Raw genomic sequence first — 19,803 nt, forward strand, 5'->3', positions numbered from 1 at the left:
ATGGGCTTCTTCTTTCTGGAACTCTGCAGACAGAGGCTCACAATTAACGTGAAAGGCTGGGTGCGAGGTGAGCAAGTGAGTGAAACGATGGATGTATGGATTTTTCAGTGAAAGGGTGTATCGAGAGATGACTGGTTTAATGAGAGAAAGGATGGATGCACAAATGGATGAGTGAAAGAATGGAATGATGAGTAAAGGGAGGGTGGGTGAATGGATGAGTGAAAGGGTGTATGGATGGATGAGTGAAAAGATGGATAGATGGATGAGTGCAAGGATGGATGAGTGAAAAGAAGGATGAGTGAGTGATAGAATGGACGGATGAGTGAAAAGGCAAATGGATGGATGGATGAGTGGATGGTTGGGTGGGAAAAGGGATGAATGAGTGAAAGGATGGATGAATGAGTGAAATGATGTATGAGTAAAAGGCTGGATGGATGAATGAGTGAAAGGGAGGATTGATGTACTGAAAGGATGGATGGATGGAGTGAAAGGATGGATGATAGATGAGTGAAAGCAGTTGATGGAGGGATAGATGATTGACATGGTGGATGGATGATTAGGTTTGGAGATGGACTGGTGGACGATGGAGGACAGAATGGTGAAAGACTGAATGTTGGATAAAAGAATGAATGGATGACAGAATGTAAAGGTGAAATCGTGGTTATCAGTCGGTGGATAGAAGGATAAATGGATAGACAAGAGAGCTCTTATGGGGAGGGTCACTTGCTTCGTGCCATAGGAGTTTCGTCTCAAATGGGGGGGGGGGGGGGGGGTGTATTTTAATTTTCTGGCTACTTCCTCGATGGAAAATAATTTTAGAGAAAGTGGGTTTTTGTTAGGCCTGAGCATGAAATTCCGCTCCTCTCGTGGAGTTTGCACAGTTTTTTTACACTCCGCACGGATTTATCACGTGTCCTAAGAGCCGGATAGGCAGAGTGAATGGCGATTCGCTGTCTGGCCAGGACTAGTTCCAACAGACCAAATCTGTATTTCATCTTGCTTCCTTTCCAAGGGAGTGGCAGCAGCCCCAACAGACAATTTCTCACTGTTATGTCTACATTCACTGCCATCTCCCTTTGCACCTCGCATTGCGTTTCCTCCCATAAGGGCCTCACCTTTCGGCCGAGCCACAAAATTTGTTCAAAGTCAGCAGGGGATAGTCCACAGTCCACACACTCAGCTAAACCCTGTGCAGGCGGTGTGGTGTCAGGTATGCTCTGTGTAAATAACTCAACGGTGTCAGCTTAAATCTGGCATGGTTGGCCACCTCCTGCACCTGAGCATTTCCCCACTCTCCGTCTGTAAAGGAGGACTCCAAGTCCCCGTTCCAGTGGTCCCGGATGGATGTAAATTTCGTCGGTCTATCGGTCTAGAGGGCAGCATATAACCGGGAGCTGATACCCCTAGTGGAGCCAGGGTCCAGCATTACCCGCAGAACATGTGATTCTCTAGGTTCGTCTGGAAAGGATACCATATTTCCTGGGCCGTGCTGGACACACTGGCATATTGCAAACATTGCTCTGGACCTACAGCAAAGTGTACCCCTATCTCCTCCAGTGACATAAAGGTGTCTTTCAGTAATAGGTCTCCTGCCCTCTGGCACCCAGCCTCTACCCAAATCAAAACATCCATAAGAAAACATTCTTCTTAAGTGAGATCGATTGGTTAGGTGAAAATATTTCAAGTATAAACGTTGTTGTTTGAAAGGGCAGAGAAAATAATATCTCTATGTTTTTGGAGCACCTCGACTTGGTACAGCATCTTTTATTCATTTGTCCTGTGTATTTATAGTGACGAAAAGGTCAAGTGTCTGACAGCAAACTTAAGAAAATGATAGATGCATAGTCGTTGTTAATTCTATATAGAGTGGAAAGCAACTATATAATTGGACCAACGTTTTTATTGAGAGTGTGTTCAATAAAAAAGGCGCTGTACTGATGAAGGAACTATTTTTACAGTGTAAAGTTTGTGGACAAGATACGTTTGTTTTACATGCTTAGGAGTGCATGTGAAGCTCTATGTAAAGGATAGCAATTATGGTAGAAACCAGATTTTATTGATGAGAAGAATAGACATTTATCTGTATTACAGTAGGGATTTCAAGAATTTGTAAAGTGTTTAAGGTAGTAATCAAATGTGGGAAGTGACACTTTAAAACTGGATCCTGCAGGTGCTGTGCATGCTTTTTGTATTTTTGGATATCCTAAATTAAAAGATTTATAATACTCCTGGAGTGAGAGAATCACTGCCTTGACTACTGTCTTGAAAGACAGGGTCATAACGCAGGTTGGGGTCATGCACTTTTTGCTTTGAATTGATGCAAATGATATTGAATTCCTTGCCCATTGTAAACTATACTTTGAATGTCAAGCAAATTCCTTCCTGATGAGTGTGGCCAAAATGGAAACCATAAGAGGGACCAGATGTTTTAAACTCTGAAAATATTTCGGAGGAGTGAAAAATCAAGTTTTGTTTTACCTTTCTCTGAAGTCGGATCAGAGGCAAACCGGGATCCAATGCTGGTTCTCTGAAGGACCGCCATTTAAAAACGAAATATCGGCATAGAGTGCGCCGGGTTGGTATAGAAGTTGGCAGGGCACCATGAATTATTAGAATGTATGGGAGTAGAGAAGAGAGAGCAGTACTAAGCGTTGAGATGACCTGTCGTTCTCGTCTATCAGATAGCTCAACCCTCAGTGGATTGCCTACTCGTCTATTGACAGCTACCCATCTAAAATTCTGTATGGTACTAGTCCCGAAATATCAACCATAAAATTGATACTTGTAAATTGATACTTGTATAGCACACTACTCACCCGCAAGGGTCTCAAGGCGCTTGTACGAATACCGCTGGGGAACCCATCCTGGCTTTCCCTGTGAGGCGTCCACTCCTGGGCACCCCCAAGGTGGAGGCCAGGCATCCTTAGCGTTGTGGGGGCTGTTGTGGAGATTAAGCCAGCTATTGCCCAGAGCTTCAGAGTGGGACTCCATGATTGGAATAGGCTCCCAGGCGAGAATTATCAGGTCCAGGGAATTTTGAGCCCAAGACCTGCCGAGACGGGGAATTGAACCCTGGTCCCGGGCTAGACCTCTGCATCAGGGTCTGCCGCTCTAATCATTGAGCCACACTTCTCCATAAAATGTACAGGTCATAGTTTTCAAACACACCTGATCCTACTAGTATCCAACCAAGACTGGATGTTCAAATAACACTTGGACAAGTAGGTAGCTGCTTCATGCATCTTACAAAACAGGTGTCACGTTGACCACCCAAAAGAAACATGTCCAGATACTTTAATTCCACTGATCACTGTTTTTGTGCAACTAAGTGAGATACCCTTAGTGCAACAGGCATGCCCAAACGTAGTTATGGTGAAGAGTAGTGGCTACTCACTTCTTGTTGCTATTTTCTTCAAGAGTTAGCCAAACTGGGAAAGGAAACATTCTTGTTCTTCTTAGGTCTACATCACTATTCTATAATTGCTATGGGAGATAATGATGCATTTTGTTTTTCAGATGGCTTCCCAAGCTCAGGTTTATGAAGTCCAAGATGACCTGGAAGTTAAGTATCGTCAGACGCCATTAAGGTTTACCAAGAACCGAAAGAAAACACTTCACATAGTGACCACCCAGAGGAGTGCTGGAGCCCAGAACACAACGCAGGTGAACCTCCAAAGGCATCTCAATTAATTGCTTGATTATTGGTGTGTGCGTTGGTACATGGCAGCCAAAAGTGCATCAGCGAGGGAAGAGAGAAAAACAGGTTCACATTTTAGTAGATATGGCGCTGTTCTGCTCTTTCTTTAACGCAATGTCGCAACTTTAGTTGCTGCACTGAGTTGCGCAACTTTTATTTAGTAAATCTTAGACTAAGTCAATACACTGCATCAGTCAAGGATGACGGTTCATGACATAACATGGTAACATAGAAATACTGGTACTATTGTAAATACTGATGTTTAACTTGTCCTTCCTTCCTGATAAGTCCACAGAGTAAACATTTTTTACATCGAATTAACATATTGTTACCAGTGTTAAGCTGTAGGCTGGTTCAAAGTCCACTGTGAGTTTTGGGAATGTTCCACAAGATGTATTTTGTCCACACCCAGCTAAGAGCCATCTGTAGGTGAGACTTAACAATTTGAGCTGAAATTGCCCTGTCATGGGTGACGTAGTAAATATGTATATCTACTACTCTTTCCAATGCAATATCCTATTTCTCACCCTGTACCTCTATTAATATATCCTCTGCATCCACTCTCACATTCTTCCCAAACTTCATACCACTACTATGATCCCCAAAAGAACGCTTTCTAGACTCTCCCCATCTCTACCCCTCCTTGCATCCTATAACACCTCTTTTACTACACCTCTCCCACTAAACAACACACCATCAGATGTAACAAGCGCTATATAAATGCACAGCTTTTTCCCTCTTCTATCCCTCCGCTGTCCTACTCAATCCAAATAACTGACTAATATCCATCACTCAAATTACTTTCATATTTCACTATACTATTCACCACTCATCCTTTATGGGTTCCGGAGTAGCGTGCTACTCGTCAAAAAGGCACTTCAATACCCCATCAGGGCTAAAAGCGCTGTATAAATGCAAACCTTTTTCCCTCTTTTATCCCTCCACTATCCTTCTCAATCCAAATAACTGACTAACCTATCCACCACTTAAATTACTTTCATATTTCACTATCCTAATTCAACATTAATCCTTTATGGGTTCCAGAGTAGCTTGCTATTCGCCGAAAAAGCACTTCAACGCCTAGTCAGGGGTAGTAAGCACCATATAAATGCAATTACAATACAATACAATACATTGACAAGTGCAAACAGGGATGCAACAAATATATGATGTGAGATCATGCTTTTTCAAGAATTGAGAGAACGTAATTCTTGTGGCCCTTTTTCGGTTTTTGCAGGATGGTGAAGAGAGAGATGCAACACAAAAGTTGCAAAATGGAATCAGCCACACTGTATGGACAGTTGTTGGAGAAGAATGGGAGGTGAGTCAAGGACGAAGATAGCAGTGTGGCAATGTGAAAGAGTTGCAGGTACCATATCACAAAACTGCAGAGCAAATTTGCTCTCAAAACTGTCTCGGATTCTCTGTTCCAGACTACTTTTCAACCTAAACGATTTTCAAATATCTGCTTGTGCTTCTAATCTATTTACGTGGCTGAACGTTCTAATGCAGATGTTGTCATGCTCCTCTTGTTTATAGGACTGGTTATTATGACTGCTCCTTTTACCAATGCTCAACTATAATTCCTCTCTTTCTGCGGTCATTGTCTTGACTCGGAAAAGTAACTAGCATAGAGGGAATCTCCAGTCACCACAAGAGTGGCAGTTTGTGCACACCAAAGACAAGAGTGGAGGTATATAGGACATTGTAACCCGACTGGGCTAACAAGGAGGGAAGGAGCCAACAAGTATAAGGACTGTATATAATGTCTTTTTATTTGCGGGTACAAGGTGAGATGATGTGATTAGAAACAGAGTCTGTCGCTGTCGAGGAGCTCGGCTGTATGGTTCTTGCCATCCTTCTTCTCCATCGGATCTCTTGATTTGTCGCCTCACATCAGCAGACGTACCTAAAAAAAACAATACGGAATATTTAGACAACCGTTCTGAATGCTCCAACTATTCAGGGAAGGGAGTGCGGGTATCGCTTAGTTAGTCAGTCACCACCAGTGTAAACAACGGAAAACCCGTGAGAGGTAGTATCCACATACCATAACCAGTGAGGTGACTGTAAACAACAAAAAAAGAAACAAGGCAGAAGATACCGCAACACTTTTGACCGCCCACTAGCTGTTACCCATTCCCACCCTTAGGGTACAAGAGGCCCCGGAGTTTTCTCTGTACCTGGGTTAGCCACGCTTCTCCGTGAGCGTGGCTGGGCGAAGCGTTTTGCCGTTGGCCTCCTGGCTCTCCTCCCACTGGTTCCTCTGGATCTTCTCGGCTGCACGAAAGTCCCTCCGGCCAATAGTTGATTACCCAATCTGGTCTGCTTACTCTCCAACTCTCTGCGTCTTCAGTCTTGACTTCCGCGCCTGGTTCTCCCGTATCCGCCCTTTTCAGTAACGTAGTCGGTCGTGATAGGCCGACGAGCGCTGTCGTCACGGGGGCAACCTCCGCCTCTGTCAAGTCCGGGTCTTCTTTAAAGGGCCCGTTCCAATCCTGTGAAGGAGATGGACAGTCACTCTCGGGGGCTATTTCATACGATCGAGTGACCCGTGACAAATCTCTCCCCCCTAGCTTTCCCCGCAAGGCGGAAAGAGGATAACGAGAAAGAAAGTCAGAGTTTGTCTGTTCCGCCCCTTCCTATGGCGGACTTCAAAGTCATAGGGCTGGAGTGATAGGAACCAACGTAGTATGCGGTCATTCCGACCCTTGTTCTGCTGTAGCCAAGTCAATGGAGCGTGGTCCGTAAAAAGTGTGAAGTGATGGCCTTCGAGATAATACTCCACTTGACTGCGAGACACTCTTTTTCGATTGTGGGTTATGAGGTCTCCCTAGGGAACAATTTGCGACTCAGATACAGAATGGGTCTTTCCCTGTTCTCTTCGTCTAGTTGGGACAAGACAGCACCTAACCCTACCCCTGAGGCATCTGTCTGTAGAAAGAAGGGTTTTTCAAAGTTTGGAGTTGTCAATACGGGGGCGGATGTTAATGTTTTAGGTGTGAGGATGTTGCCGTTTTCTTGAGCAGGTCAGTTAAGGGAGCAGATACCGTAGCAAAGTGAGGAATAAAACTGCGGTAGTACCCAACCAACCCAAGGAACGCTCTTAAATCCCTTCTAGTGGCCGGGAAGGACTGGGACTGGATTGCTCTTACTTTCTCTAGTTGGGGAAATATATGTCCTTCTCCCAAGACGTACCCCAAGTATTTGACTTGTGTAAACGCGATTCTTGACTTCTTTGTGTAAGCCCGCTTCTTGTAAGGCTCCGAGGGCCCACCGCAGGTGGTGTAGGTGGGTATCCCAGTTAGGGCTGAAGACGATTATATCGTCCAAATAGGCTTAAGCGTATTGGAGATGAGGGGCTAGGAGGGTGTCCATGAGACGCTGAAAGGTAGCTGGAGCATTGTGCAACCCGAAGAGAAGAACAGTAAAATGAAATAGGCCATCAGGTGTCAAGAAAGCCGTTTTCTCCTGATCTGTGGGGTGAAGGGGGACTTGCCAATATCCATTGGTGAGGTCAATAGTTGTTATATATTGAGCCTCACCAAGACGCTCAATCAGTTCGTCCACCCTAGGCAAAGGGTGTCCATCTTGTTTGGAGACTCTATTAACGGCGCAAAAGTCTATACAAAACCTAGTGCTCCCATCCGGTTTTGGAACTAGGACCACTGGGGAGGACCAGTTGCTCTTAGATGGTACAATGATCCCAGCTTCTAACATTTTCTCGACCTCCCTTTTCAACAATAGGCGGCGGGCTTCAGGCACCCGATATGGCTTCTGTTTTACTACTACGCCTTCGGGTGGGAATAGAATGGACCGCCAGGGAGGTTCTACCTGGTTGATCCGAGAATACTGTGTGGTGTTCCATAAGAACGGCTAGCACTTCCTCTTTCATGGTTTCGGAAAGATCAGGGTTTATAATAGTCTGGTCAACTGTATGAAGGACCGAAGTAAGGATGGCCACCGCTTGGGAGGAACGGGGTGGAGGCCCCAACCATTTCTTCAGGATATTGATATGGTATATCTGAGTTCGGGTTGGGAAGAGCCGTAACACATAGGTGGTTCTTCCTATCTTTCGTTGTACGGGATAGGGCCCCTGCTTTTCCTTTCGGAGTTTGTGAGTAGAAGTGGGTAGTAAAACGAGTGCCCATTCACCTACCGCCAACTCTCTCCATTTCTTTCCTTTATCATAAAAGGTCTTTTGTTTATTCTGGGCCTTTTCCAGGGTCTCATATGATAAAGTTCTCAGTTTATGTAGTCTTGTGGTATAATCAAGTAGTTCTTGTGCGTACTGAGCCCCCTCCCTGTCCCAGCTATCCCTAGTGATTTCAATAAGGTGTAGTGTAGTTCCTATATTCCCAATAAGCTCTGCGCATTGGAATATTATATCCTGTAGATTAGACGTAGGACTGAGGTCTACTAGGTCTCTACTGGCTATATTAGACTTAATTGTGAGTGCCAGCTAGCTCAGAGGTCACTAGAAACTTTCTCGAACAAACAAGAAGGGATTAGTTTCTGACAACAGCATAAAACATGACAACTTTGTTTCCCAAGAATAAGAAATCAAATCTCTAGAGTCGCGGAAACAATAGATAACTATTCACTCAGTCAATCGTGCATGCTTAGTTTCACCAGAGGTGCAAGAGAAATAGGGAGACAGGCGTTTTCAATAAAAAGGTATTTATTGAACAGTCTTCTTTCTCAAGCATTGAAAATGAACTGCTACAATAGTAAAGCTTACTATGAAGTACAATGCATATAATACAAACAGTATTATAAAGTAGTACTGTAAAAGCATGATATGGTGTCTAAGCCATAAAGTGCATAAAATGTATAAAATACATAAAATACATACAGTGTTAAAAGGATGACTAAAATACTCAACTGGTGTTTCTAGAATACGCCTACCCCGGTGTACCTAACCTAAGTCTGGTAAGAGGGAGGGAGTATAAGAGGAGGAGTTTAAGTCTAGGAGTTCTCTGCCAGGAATCTGATTCTGATAATTCTCTAAGAGGTCTAATCAGCTCCGTACCTTTGTTCTAGAATGAAGGAGGTCTTGTATCTCGTTCTCGGGACTTGATTTCCCAGATACCCGCAAGGGTAGGCTGGAAACACTGGAGCTGGATTTCTCGGCAGGAGAAATGACAGAGTCTCGCAGTGCGTCTGCTGGTGGGTCGGTTTCCTTCGGCACTTGCTGCTGCAGGGCGTCGGGCAAGTAGATAGTCGATCTGCTCCAAACCACCGTGTGTTTGTTTAGGCAAATCAAGGCATATTTATACTTTGAAGGTGCCGAGTTTGACGCAAGTTTGGACTTAATAACGTCACTCAAAGGCTCATTTCTTGGAAAACGCCGGGAGTTCTAGGAGAACTTGATATTCAAGCAGGGGGAAGTTCCGAGCTGCTGAAGGCGGGTTTTTCCAAGAAAACTTTGTTAATTCTTGAAGCTTAGTGGAAGTATCCATGCCGTATTTGGGCTGTATGGTTTAGGCCAAATATGGTAATGATTTCTATGCCTATATAAGGGAATGATAAAGTATACCTATATAAGGGCATGAATCTGGAAATTTATACTAGGGTCCGAGATTCATTTACAACACCCACTCCACGGATATTAAGTTCAATAAAGCTAACCTAGCAAGTACTGAACATATCTAAAGCTAGTGTTTACAATCCCACCCCAATACGAAGACTGCATTTGAACTGGGTATGCAGAATTTTTTTTTTTTAGCATCTTCTACAGTACACAATATACTTAAGGGAAAAATGTCTAAACATACAGTCATTTATCTAATTTATGCAATTTGAAAAGATTCATGAGATTACATTTATGATAACGTCTCTTAAATACAGAAGAAAAGTCGAAATCGTTTCATAACATAACATGTCATAGCAATCTTTCTAGTAATAGGGATGAGGCCTAAATAGTTATTTTAGTCAGCGTTCAAAAAATGACTTGTTCTCTAAGAATAGTTCTACTTTAAGCGGATAGAATCCATTATTTCCTTTCTAAGGGAACTGTATTCAGGTGCCACTGCATCCGTTCGTTATGGGAAGAATGGAGAGTGCTCCAGATCATTTGGGATAGGCCGAGGGGTACGCCAGGGGTCCGTTTTGGCACCTTTTCTATTTTTAGTCTACATTAATGACCTTGAAAGAACCCTACTGCAAGAGTGCAGGGATATGCCCATGGTGGATAAAAGATCAATCCTTGCACTCTTATACGCAGACGATGCGGTCATAATGGCACGGACCCCGCTTGCCATTCAGGGCCTGTTAACATGTTTTAACACCTTCATGTTAAACCCAGATCTGAAAATTAATTGCACATAAACTTTTACAATGTATTGTGGCCCTGGTAACAAACGACAGAGAAAAACTATGTTTATTGAGGAGAGACCCTTGGATTGCACCCCTGTTTTCTCCTATTTAGGAATCTTGTTCCATGAGTCTGGCACAAGGGCAAGTGCTATAAAAGCGAGAAACCTTTTGTTTTCTAAATCGATAATGGCCCTGAAAAATTTTACGAAAAAAATGGGGAAAAAGCCAATTAGGGAACTTCTAATAATCTATAACGCTACCAGCATATCAATTGCTATTTATGGCTCGGGAATCTGGGGATATGCAAATATAAAATCCATCCAACTAATGGAAAACATGTTCTTGAGATATATCTTAGTGTTACCTGAGAGTGTCTCAAGTTATGTTTGTCACATGGAATTAGGTCAGTCATACATCGAAGATATAGTTAAAGTCCAGCCTATATTGCTTTGGCATAGGGTCTGGACTATTGAAGAATGTACTTGAACCAAACCATTATGATGGATGTTTTAAAGTTAGAACATGTGAATAGGATTAAATGGCTTGTCTATGTGAAAGACTTTTTAGGGAAAATGGACTGCCGGAAATATTTTGATGATCCCACTTCAATGTGTAATATCCCCAGAAAGGTACTGAAAAAACAATGCTTGGAGTATCTGGGGGCCAAGAGAACCAGTGAGGAAACAAAGAAAAAGACTGTAAACTCGCACCAATTGATATTGAGTCAGGATAAATTACAGCTGTATTTAACCTTATATATGAGTAACTATGAGAGGTTTGTCCTGACACGTTTTAGGTTAAACATCCTTTTTAGAGCTCTCAGTTTTCCTGGTATGAATTCTTGGTCATATGATTTAATTAAGTGCCCGTACGATGACATATCAGTTCAATCGGATATCCACATTGTATTTTTTTGTAAATTTTATACATTGCACCGGAGGAAACTGATTATCCCAATTTTAAAGGAAATGAATGTGAAATGTTGTCGTCCAGCCTTTTTAGAAATGCAGAAACTAGATACTGTTTTAACAGTGGAATCCATTTCAGAATTTTTTAAACATGTTTTTAGATTACGAAAATCAATTTGTCTGTAAGAAATTTTATATTTTAAAATTGTTAAAGACCTCTGATGATTGGCTTTTTAAATTATATTTTTATCTTAACACGTATTTTATATACTTAATTTTAATGTACTTTCTGTATGTACTTTCATGGTTATTATTGATTAACCGAATAAAGTCTATAATTGAATTGAATTGACTTGTTCTTTAAGAATAGTTCTACTTTAAGCAGATTAGTCTGTGCCAAAAGTTCAATGTTTTAGAAAGAGAGAAAAACTACAACTTTGTTGTGAAAAATAGAGTTCCAATTGTTAGAAGTCATTGTTTAGAAAAAATGAAGGCCGAATTTCAGAGTTCAGAGAACACTGTGTGCATGACTCAAAAGTTATTCTCGGTGTCAAGGGAAAACATCAAGTTGTCTAGGCTGGCAAAGAAATCGTCTACCACAGTAGGTGAAAGTGGAACCACTTGATCCAGCAGATCAAATGTGCATAGATGAGAAGCATTGCCGTCAGCGCTTGTTGCCGCGTTAGCAATGGTCATATCATATGGTACCTGTGTGCCTGGTGTTTCTCGTACCTCACCCTCAGTTAGACTTACTGGTGAGATCTCAATCAATGCCGTCATCAGGATCTGTAGCCGTTGGGGGCAACACAATGCATGAGCCGTTACAGGACCTAGCAAGGCGTCGACATCCGATGGCAGGACTGATGGAAGTGTAAGACAAATGTCTAACACGCATTCCTCTCCGCAAAGCAGGCATCGTAGAACAGGTAAGATGCAATCTTGCCAGATTGGTCTGAAAGATAGAAGCCATGTCGTATTCAGATCTCTTAAACGAGCCAAGTCGAGAATCTGTGTTATCCTCTCACAATTCCTCTGGGCACGGACCGTCTGTTCCATGAGGTTCTGGGTATCGCCGGTTACTGGACTTGCCATATCGGAGCAGGAGAAATAAAAATAGTATTCCTGCTACGAGTCCCAAGATGAGAGGCAGGCCGCTGAACACAGAGTGCACGCAATTTGGGAAAATGCCGAGGACTGCTTCAAATGGTGCTAACGGTCCCGAAAAAATCATCTTAAATACATGTGCGAGGCCACTGGTATCAGACATGTTTAAGATTTGACTTAACATTTCTGCGAAATGTACAGGGCAGTTTGTTGATAATAATGCATGTATCTCTGCAGATGTCCTTGCAACTTGCAGATCATACGTTTCTTTTGATGATGTCAGTGGCACAGATTTTTGCAAAAGAATAGACTTTAGTCTGCTTAAAGTATCAATTCGTATAGAAGAGATATTCAATGAAGGCCATATTGCCGTCTGACTGTCTGACTTGCGAGTTGGATACAATACTTGCATACAACAAGTTACTATGGACGACACACTAACCAGATAAACTTTTCCTGGCACCATTCCACAGCAGCTCTAATCATTTAACATAACGTAACTGCCATTGGATAGCTGCCTGAAAACGGGTTCTATCAGTGTGGAGGGAGTACCGTGCATGTGGCATGAAAGGTTATTCGCAGAACCATCGCAGGCTCCGTGTAAATTAATACCCTGGCACAGAAATGTACCACTTAGTGAATTGTTACAATTTTTCCCACTAAGGAATACTTCTTTCCCCTTATTTCAACAACTTTGTGTATATGGTAAAGTCCATGTTGACTTAATGTATTCTTTACCCAACCTTTCATACAGGCCTTCTGGTATATGCTGTAGACAATACTGAAACTGGAAAATCGTCACTGGAATCATGATGGTACCATGAGTTATCCATTCTATTACAGGTTTCTCAGAAACTGTCAATGGTATTCTTTCCAGTTTTTCAATGCTCAGCACCGTATAGTCTGCTCCTCTTTGTGCCAAAGAGATTTGTTTATCTGTAAGGTTAAACCCAGTAAACAATGACGTTTTGTTGATAAGCCTCCATGGCACGTAGCCTGAAAACATATTTTGCAATGTCCAGCCTAGCTGCATTATAGAACGTAATTGAGACTGGCCATGTTGTAACATTAGCAAGTCTTGTTCCATTATGTCAATTGCAGAGGATACAATGCTGTCCAATTAATATATTCTGGAGGACAGAGTAGCTAACCCATTGTCCACTACAGAGAGAGCTTTCTCCATGTTAATACAATCAATTTCTCGTATTCTTTCTGCAGTTTCTAATTGTGTTATTTTCCAAACCTTGTTCTACGCAGCATATATACCGGTGTATATGAAACGTTTTTGCCGTGGTCCCAATAAGAAATCTCGCAAATCATTATGCCTTTATAAGGATATGATTTGTTATTAACCACATAAGGGCATAAATCGGGAATATCTAGTTAGGGTCCTAGATACATTCACAACAGTGGGCACTCCCTGACAAATTCAGGTGGCCAGTCTTGTTCAGCTAGAAGAATGTCATAGCCCTTAGAGAGCTTCTCCTAAAAGAGTGCTCTTATTTTTCTAGTTATGTCCCCCTCCATCCTGAGTGTTACTTCATATAACATATGGGTTATACTAACCCTGGTGTCTGCAGTTTCAACCTGAATGCATTCATTCAAGTCCACTGTCTCCAGATGATCCTTCAGGATCTTGCGAACTATGATTACTTCTGCTGCGCTGTCTAGCATTGTCTGAGCCCACTCCCCGTTCTTGAGTTGTGTCCTCAAGATCCTCGGCATGTCTAACTTTTATGCTTGCTACCTTCTTTTTGGAACACTGAGCTTTTTTACTTTCATGAACGGGTTCCTTGTCTTTGGGCTTGACTCATTCTTCCTTGTGTTCTGACCGTCCTCTTCTTTCTGATTTCTGCAAGGAAGTCTGAAAAGATCGAGAGGGACGTGTATCATTATCTTGATATCTATCAGGTTTTTTCAAATTATCCCTATTCCTAAGATTATAACTCTTTTCAGAGGGCTCCCTTCAGGGAGACTTGTCTCTCTGTTGGGTGATCTTCCTCCTAATTGTGTTATTTTCCAAACCTCGTTCTACGCAGCATATATACCGGTGTATATGAAACGTTTTTGCCGTGGTCCCAATAAGAAATCTCGCAAATCATTGCTTTCTTTAAGTAAAGTCAAGTGTTGTTTAATTCCTGGAAGTATAGAAGTTTTCAGCCATTCAAGGCATAGTTTCCCTACACTATATGTTGTTACTATCCCTGGATGTTGTCTCTGGGAGTATCTTGGATCTGGCCTGTTAAGAATTAAACCCTGTGTTTTGTTCAGGAATCTATCTTGATAGTTATTGGTGTCTGTTGGCCAGATTAACCATTTTTTCCAATTAGGATTAGTTCTGTTTAATTTGAAAACATATTGTACGTCTATCTCCCCTTCTGTACTTTTTTTATTTTCAGGTATGGGCTTTGGTATAGACGGTTTATTTAAATCTTTTATTTTTGCTATGCACAGTGTCATTTAAAAACATTATTTGTTCAGGTATAATGCAGGCTCTGAATAAAGCTTCCAGACCTTGCACCTGCCATTCTTTTGTGCCACAGATAGTTTTTGTCTCAATGTTGTCTTTCCAGAAGTCGTAACCCAATGTGGACAACTTAGCATAAAAGTTTGGAGAATACATTTGTTTGATATTGGTCAACATTGTTTTCAATCCTGTCTTATTTATATTTTTGAAATAAAACGTTTCTGGATATGTAACATTAAACCCTGAGAAGTAAGGAAACATCTCATAAAATGTTTTAGAGCTGCCTTTTTGTGGTGTTGGACAATATTCCCATTGATTATACATAAAACATTTCTCGGGTTTGCAGATTTGTGCAAATAATGATGACCAAAATGGTTAAAACAATACATTTGTTCATAGTCTGATGAGCCTTCTAAATAGTCATGTTCAGTATATTTCGCAGACATTTCTAAATCGGACATCATATTATTAATTGTCTCAAAGTCCCAATCATCAGAGAATGTGCTGGGTGTTACAAAGTCATTCACAGAAACCTTGAACTGATGTGGAATCCTCAGCATCTCTACCGGGCCATAGATATCATAATCAGTTCTATCCCATACTTTACCTCATGGTATAGGGATGGCTGTGATGTTTACTGATGACAGTTCTCTTTTTTCAACATGTGATGATTTGTGCGGTTTTGGACGAAGTTGATTTTCTGACTTGCTGTGTCCATTGTACTGTATTTTCCATCTATCATTCGTCCCAGGCTTAAAACCAATATTAGCCAGAGCAGGAAGAAAGATGCACCTAAACCAATCCAAAATTCAGTCCATGGTGAAACTAGATATATTGTTTCAAGTTCATGAAAAAGTTCTGTCGTTTTTTCTTTGATAGATTTCTTTGTTGTTGTATCTTCAGGTTCACTTGGATCCTCAGAAAAGTAATCAAAGTTGATGAAATATCCAGATGCAGTTCTGCCAATTGTTTGAATGGCACCGGGGTTTGTTGAAATTGCTGGAACAGATTTCTCCTTTGTCATGTTAGTGTATTCAAGTGCTACATCATTGTAGACTGGTGTTTCTGGTCGAACAGATATTTGGGTCTCAAGAGGCACGAGTTCCATTGCTCTGTTGCATAGTCCTTCTTTTCTTACTGCAGGTTTATCAAAGGTTATAAGTCTTTCAGTTTGAACCTCTTGGATTGTAGCAAGATTTGGCTGTCTGCTACATATTGGGAGTCCACTTGGCCTACTACTTATTATTGGCCACATGTTGTGGTTTTACCAGATCGATGGACACGACTCTGTTCTCCTTTTTACCAGCAAGGGGCGATAGTACTACTGATCTCGTTCCTTGGAGTGCTAAGACAGGTACTGCTTTTCTGTAAGAAGGCCCAAATTCCTTCTTCACCGCTATCTTTTCCCTGACTAGATCCCCAATCTTTGGAATCCAGACTGGTCTTGCTGGGACAGGTGGTTTATCTTCAGTGGCTGTTGGCTTTTGTGTTGTTTTACTCAGACTTCTTCTTGTTTCTTCTAAGTCCTGTAAGACAGCCAAACGATCTTTGACATCAAAGGGTTTCTGTTTTACCACTGAAGTCTGACAATCGAGATCCTCGATTATCATTCTAGTACCAAAGAGTAGCTCATAAGGAGGGATTCCCCCCAGAGAATTTCTTGGCAGATTGTTAAGACTACGTTGGACACTTATTAGATGTCTGACCCACCCATCACCCGAACCTAATACCTTTGCTGTTATGGATTGCTTTATGTCACAGTTTTTCTTTCCACTACCGCATTACCCTCAGGATGGAAGGGACTAGAGTACCGCATTGCAATGCCCAAACTAACCATGGCCTCTTTGTAAGCTCGAGAGCTAAACGCAGGACCCTGACCAGAATGTAGTGTGCCTATTGCGTATGTGCCGATAAAGACTTGCAAATCCTTTATAACAGTTCTGGCGTCAGCCGAGCGCTGGGGCCATAACCAAATAAATCTCGTCCGAGTAGTTGTGGGTCCGCATTTGTCCGTAGGGATGCCTGCGGGTAGATAGCCTAATGCTGTCTAACAGAGGTGTCTGTATCTGGCTTGAACTCTGTAGTCAGGTGTCTGGGGCGGTTCATTACTGCGATCTCTGTTGCAGTCTGGGCAATTAATTGCGAAATTGTATACATCCACTCCCAGTCTCGGCCACCAGCACATTTTTTCTAACTCTATTAAAGATTTCAAGATCCCTTGATGTCTCAGACCCTCTCCCATGTGTGCTTCTTGAATCAAGAAAACTCTCCGCTTCCCGCTTGGAATTACTCTGTCCCCCACTCCAGGGATTTGAGCAAAAGGAACGGAGTTTGCATCAATTATGTATGTATTTCCGAGTGGATAGTTTAGAGGTAACGCTGCTTGATTGCCATCCATTGATGCTTTTACTGCTAATAGCGTTTCACCATCTATCGATCTTTTTGAGCGTTTAATTGTAGCTACGGCAGCCGCTTGCACAGCTGACTTGGCGGCTTCATCAGCCAATGAATTCCCTGCAACGTGAACGCCATCACGCTGATGACTCAGTGTATGTATCACGTGAGTATTTAGTAGTTCTTTCTGCAAAAGAACTACTTGTTCCCAAAGCAACTTATGCTTGATTGTGCCACCTTTAGCGTCTTTGAATCCGTTTTGAACCCAGTTATGCAGATACTCATTGTAAGATTGGACGCAGTAATATGAATCGCACACTATAGGTGTGGGGAATTCGCGATCGGTATTTTCAAGCGCCATCTTGAAAGCCTGTAGTTCAGCTCGCTGAGCTGTACAGTCTCCGAGTGATTGAGTTTTTGTGACCATAGGTCTAAATTTGCCTTCGCGCCAGCGACCTTTAACAATCGCGCATGCAGCACTATAGGCTTGTTTACCCCCAATTGCGGGCTGTGCTGATCCATCTGTATATATTATACAGCCATAATGTTCAAGAGGAAGAATTTCGGTCAGCAGAGGACATTCGTGTTCATATTGGAGAAATTCTTGTGTCTTTAGACTAGGGTCAAAAAAGTATTGAAAGTCTGTTGCAGCAAGAGAGTTAACCCATTGTATCCATCTCGGATGTAGAGCTTTTGAATTAGGAATGCTTGCTCTTTTCACTGCCTGTAAGGCAGGTACAGGTGTAACGATCATTATGCGTTTACCCTGCGCGAGAGCTCTCTCTTTTGCTACAGCAGTTTGAACCGCTGTCAAAATTTTCTCTTTAGAAGTGAACTTCATTTCTGCTTGTGTGTACAAGTGTGATTTGTATGCTATTGGTACAGTTTCGCCTTCATTAAAGGTTAGGTATGTAAATCCGCATCTTCCTGGGATGATTCGGATTACTAGGTTGCGCACGTTTTCGCGTGTGTCTAGTTTAGTTTTTGCTAACATGTCTGTTTGGACTGAACGCAAAATTTCTGTGTGTGTTTGAGTCCAATGTGTTGGTTTAAAATCAGGTTTGATTAATTCGTAGAGAGGTTTAACCCTCTCTGCGTAATTCAGAACGTAAGTTCTTCCAAAATTCAGGAAACCTAGAATTGATTGTAAGTTTTTCAGAGCTTTTGGGGGTTGAAGCAAGGCACATTTCTCTAGAAAGTTTGCTGGTAGGCTTTTGCCTTCACTTGACAACTCATATCCCAAGAATATGACATTGAGGTGGGCAGTTCTTGATTTTTTATAATTGAATTTATACCCCTCAGAAGCGAACCCCAGTATTATGGTGTTCACTCTTTTCAAGTGCTTGTCCAAGTTGTCATCCGTAAGATAGATGTCATCGACATAACATAATGCCTCATCATCGTACGTTTGGAGTAACTCCGTACCTCTTGCTGAAAAACACCCTGGGCTATTCTTGAATCCTTGGGGGAGACGACAAAATTGTCTCTGTGTCCCCAATATTGAGAAAGTGGTCAAATGCCTGCTTTCTGATGCAATATTTTGACAGAAAAATCCATTTGAAATATCTAATGTCGTTATATATTTTTTGAGCACAATGTTATTCATCAGTGCTGCACTGTGCGAGTTTTGTACTGCAAATGTTTTGCAACAAGAGTTTAAGTGTCTGTAATCCAATACTAGACGATATGAATTGTCTGGTTTGGATACAGGAAACAAAGGATTGTTCATAGATGAGGTGCATGTTTCAATCACCCCTTAGTAGCCTGACGCCAGACGCCGAGCCTACGTTCAGCCGCCGCAGGGCCGCCCAAGCGCCCCAGCTGCCGCAGGGCCGCCAGCCGAGCCCCCAGCTTTTCCCGCCGTCACAGACTCGAACCCGCCCCCCCACCTGCCGATTGGTCCCCGCGCTTCCCGCCTCCCAGCGGACCCTCCCTCCCGGCTCCCTTCTTAAGGGGACCCACACCACAGTCCAGGAGCGACCACTGCGCCCACCACGGCCTGGTCGCCCCCACGCCCCCTGCCTGCTCCTCCTTACCTGCTGCCAGTAGCCTGACGCCAGACGCCGAGCCTACGCCCCAGCCGCCGCAGGGCCGCCCCAGCGCCCCAGCTGCCGCAGGGCCGCCAGCCGAGCCCCCAGCTTTTCCCGCCATCGCAGACTCGAACCCGCCCCCTCCGCCTGCCGATTGGTCCCCGCACTTCCCGCCTCCCAGCGGACCCTCCCTCCCGGCTCCCTTCTTATGACGCCCCCAGAGCGACCGCGCAGCGGACGCGCGCAGCGGGAGCACCGATTGAGCGCCGAAGGTGCGCCAAAGGTAAGCCCGTCTGCCCCCGTCCGCGCCTGGACCGCGCCCAGTGCCAGGACCCCTGGGCCCCGCAGACACCAGCCCACCCACCCGGACCTACGACGCCGCCTCCCGCAACGCACTCAACACCGGCCGAATCCCGGGATGCTACCGAGCCACCCCTAGACGAACCCACGGACCCTTCAGCTGCCACGCCTGCAAGTTCACCTGCATCCGGACCTGTCCCGCACCAACACCCGCCAAGCCGAACACCAGCAGCAACCACCTGAAGTGCATCCTCCTCAACACCCGCTCCGTCCACAGACACGCCATCGAACTCTGGAACCTCCTCGACACCACAGCTCCTGACGTCGCCTTCCTCACGGAAACCTGGATGAACGACTCCTCAGCGCCCGACATCGCCATCGCCATCCCAGAGGGCTACAAGATCACCCGAAGAGACCGCAACAACCAGACTGGAGGAGGCATCGCCATCATCTACAGGGACACCATCCGCATCAAGACCAACACCGACGACACCCTGACAACCGCCGAACACCTGCACTTCCAGATCCACACGGACCCCAAAACCACCCTCAGAGGCACCCTGATCTACCGACCCCCGGGACCAC

General features: G+C 43.5%; 1 protein-coding gene across 1 annotated transcript in view; it reads left to right on the forward strand.

Moving 5' to 3' along the window:
- The window catches only part of LOC147677700 (uncharacterized), a 213,983-nt gene that overhangs the window by 17,979 nt on the left and 176,201 nt on the right, over window positions 1-19,803 (forward strand). Inside the window, exons 2-3 of the mRNA XM_086945344.1 lie at window positions 3,517-3,663; window positions 4,935-5,018. Of these exons, the coding sequence (XP_086801470.1) occupies window positions 3,517-3,663; window positions 4,935-5,018 (231 nt within the window). The remainder of the gene's footprint in view (window positions 1-3,516; window positions 3,664-4,934; window positions 5,019-19,803) is intronic.

This window comes from Lissotriton vulgaris, chromosome 12, assembly GCF_964263255.1.
Source record: "Lissotriton vulgaris chromosome 12, aLisVul1.2, whole genome shotgun sequence".
Classification (NCBI taxonomy): domain Eukaryota; kingdom Metazoa; phylum Chordata; class Amphibia; order Caudata; family Salamandridae; genus Lissotriton; species Lissotriton vulgaris.